This window comes from Osmerus eperlanus, unplaced genomic scaffold (assembly GCF_963692335.1).
Source record: "Osmerus eperlanus unplaced genomic scaffold, fOsmEpe2.1 SCAFFOLD_956, whole genome shotgun sequence".
Classification (NCBI taxonomy): Eukaryota; Metazoa; Chordata; class Actinopteri; order Osmeriformes; family Osmeridae; genus Osmerus; species Osmerus eperlanus.
In genome coordinates this window covers 1-3,000 of record NW_026911749.1, presented here as the reverse complement: position 1 = coordinate 3,000, position 3,000 = coordinate 1, and the positions used below count along the sequence as shown (strand labels likewise).

The window sequence follows — 3,000 nt, the reverse complement described above, 5'->3', positions numbered from 1 at the left end:
TGTGTGAAGGCCGATTTATACTACTCCGACTCCGTTACGGACAGACGGACGGAGTCGGATGGATTCGTAGAATTTATAGTACTCCGAAGGCTGTGGGTGCTGAAAACAATTCACCGCCAGAAGAGTAGGTGGCGCTGCACTGCGATGCTAGCTAGGTTATCGAAAAGTCTGGGCAAATTTACAAATGAGCCATCAATAAAATAAGCACATTTTGAGCAACTAAACTGCCCATTCCTGGTCACATTTGTAATTCAGATGCTGATTTACATGTACTGTTTAGCTGAAATATGAATTGTAAAAACTTACAGCAATGGCGGTCAAAGGATTCTGTTCGTCTTGTTGGTCACGGCAACCCCGCCCTTGACGCAAGCGGTTCTTAATACGGACCAATCATAAAATGACGGACGGACAGATGGATAGTCAGGAAAATAAGGAGGTGCACGTAGAGCTCTCCAAGGGGCTCGGAGAGGGCGTTCCACATCGGAGAGGGCGTTCCCTGTGTCTGTGTCCGTGAAAACGGAGTAGTATAAATCGGCCTTAAAAGCTGTGTGTGTGTGTGAGGCTGCGTGTGTGTGTACCTATCTACCCAGAGAAGCCAAACAGAGACCCAGGAGAGACAAATCTTTATTGCAGAGCTGAAACTTGAACAGAGACACTACCCTGGTGTGTGAGAGTATGTGTGTGTGTGGGTATGTGTGTGTATGAATGTGTGTGTGTATGAATATGTGTGTGTCTGAATGTGTGTGTGTCTGTGTATGAGTGTGGGTGTTTATGAATGTGTGTGTGGAAGTGTGTGTGTATGAATGTGTGAATCAGAATCAGAATCAGAATGGGTTCTGATTCACACATTCATACACACACACTGTGTATGTTTAAACGTGTGTGTGTGTATGGAATATATGTCTATGAGTGTGTGTGTGTGTGTGTGTGTGTGAGTGTAGATGAATGTGTGTGTGTCTATGTATGAGTGTGTCGCCCCCACATGATGATGGTGGTGATGAAGATGACTACAATGATGATGATGCTGTTAGGGTAGGTCCTGCTAGCATCAAGAGGCTGGTTAGGAACATCTGAAGGACACTAGCTAGTACACTAGCTACGAGCCAATTAGCAATTAGCAGCAATTATGCCGCTCCCGCTCCCCTCTAGGTCCGGCTGGAGGGAGCGTCTCCGCAGCGCTGCATTGGCCCTCCGCACCTGCAGGGGCAGTGCGGGGGTCCGGGAGCAGGGGGCCCGGGCCTGAGGGAGGCCTCTCTTGGTGGTGTCCTGCTCGTCCTCAGCACTCAGAGCTGCCATCACCTGGAGATGACAACACAACATCAACACAGGGGAGGGGAGAGGAGAAGTGAGGTAAGGAGAGGTGAGGTAAGGTGAGGAGAGGTGAGGTGAGGTGAGGAGAGGTGAGGTGAGGTGAGGAGAGGTGAGGTGAGGAGAGGTGAGGTGAGGTGAGGAGAGGTGAGTTGAGGTAAGGAGAGGAGAGGTGAGGTGAGGAGAGGTGAGGTGAGGTGAGGTAAGGAGAGGAGAGGTGAGGTAAGGAGAGGAGAGGTGAGGTGAGGTGAGGTAAGGAGAGGAGAGGTGAGGTGAGGTGAGGTGAGGTAAGGAGAGGAGAGGTGAGGTGAGGTGAGGTGAGGTGAGGAGAGGTGAGGGTAAGGAGAGGTGAGGTGAGGTGAGGAGAGGTGAGGTGAGGAGAGGTGAGGTGAGGTGAGGAGAGGTGAGGTGAGGAGAGGTGAGGTGAGGTGAGGTAAGGAGAGGAGAGGAGAGGAGAGGTGAGGTGAGGTGAGGTGAGGAGAGGTGAGGAGAGGTGAGGTGAGGTGAGGAGAGGTGAGGTGAGGTGAGGTAAGGAGAGGAGAGGTGAGGAGAGGAGAGGTGAGGAGAGGTGAGGAGAGGTGAGGTGAGGAGAGGAGAGGTGAGGAGAGGTGAGGTGAGGAGAGGTGAGGTGAGGTAAGGAGAGGAGAGGAGAGGTGAGGTGAGGTAAGGAGAGGAGAGGTGAGGTGAGGTGAGGTGAGGTAAGGAGAGGTGAGGTAAGGTAAGGTAAGGTGAGGAGAGGTGAGGTGAGGTGAGGTAAGGAGAGGTGAGGTAAGGTGAGGAGAGGAGGGGAGGGGAGGGGAGGAGAGGAGAGGAGAGGAGCAGGAGAAGAGAAGAGAGAGAAGAGAAGAGAGGAGAGGAGAGGAGAGGAGGGAGGGAGTGTATGTATGTATGTGTGTGTGTATATATATGTGTGTGTGTATATATATATAAATATGTGTTTGTGTGTGTATGTGTGTATATAGGTGGTGTTTGTGTGAGTATATACATATATGTCTGTGTGTATATATGTGTGTATATGTGTGTGTGTGTCTAGGTCATCACCTCTCGGTCAGCGGTGCTGAGGGTCAGACCAGCCACAGGGATGCCCTCCTGGCCCCGCCACCTCCTCTCCTGGCCCCGCCCTCTCCACCTCATCCTCCACCGTCACGAAGGCCTCGCCCAGCACGCTCTCACACAGATCCCTGCCATGCTGGTACATCTACAGACAAACGCCACACACACACCACACACACACCACACACACACCACACACACGACACACACACCATGCACACACACCACACACACACCATGCAGACACACACACCACACACACCATACACACACCACACACACGACACACACACCATGCACACACACCACACACTCACCATGCACACACACACACCACACACACCACACACACACACCCCAAGGTTGAACAGAGATGAATTGATTGATGAGAATAACGGATAATGTGACAGCATCTGACAGTAATGTCCTCCCCCTCCAGCCCCTACTATCCCCCTCCCTCTCCCCCTCCAGCCCCCCTCCCTCTCCCCCTCCAGCCCCTACTATCCCCCTCCCTCTCCCCCTCCAGCCCCCCTCCCTCTCCCCCTCCAGCCCCCCCTCCCTCTCCCCCTCCAGCCCCCCTCCCTCTCCCCCTCCAGCCCCCCTCCCTCTCCCCCTCCAGCCCTCCCTCTCCCTCTCCCC

General features: G+C 53.3%; 1 protein-coding gene across 1 annotated transcript; it reads right to left on the bottom strand.

The window, feature by feature from the left end:
• Positions 1 to 1,107: 1,107 nt before the first annotated feature.
• rtbdn (retbindin) lies at positions 1,108 to 2,773 on the bottom strand. The gene is given in 3 exon segments (XM_062455901.1): positions 1,108 to 1,299; positions 2,350 to 2,376; positions 2,378 to 2,773. Coding segments are annotated over 3 exon segments (348 nt in total). The 5' UTR covers positions 2,507 to 2,773.
• Between the last annotated feature and the right edge of the window lie 227 nt (positions 2,774 to 3,000).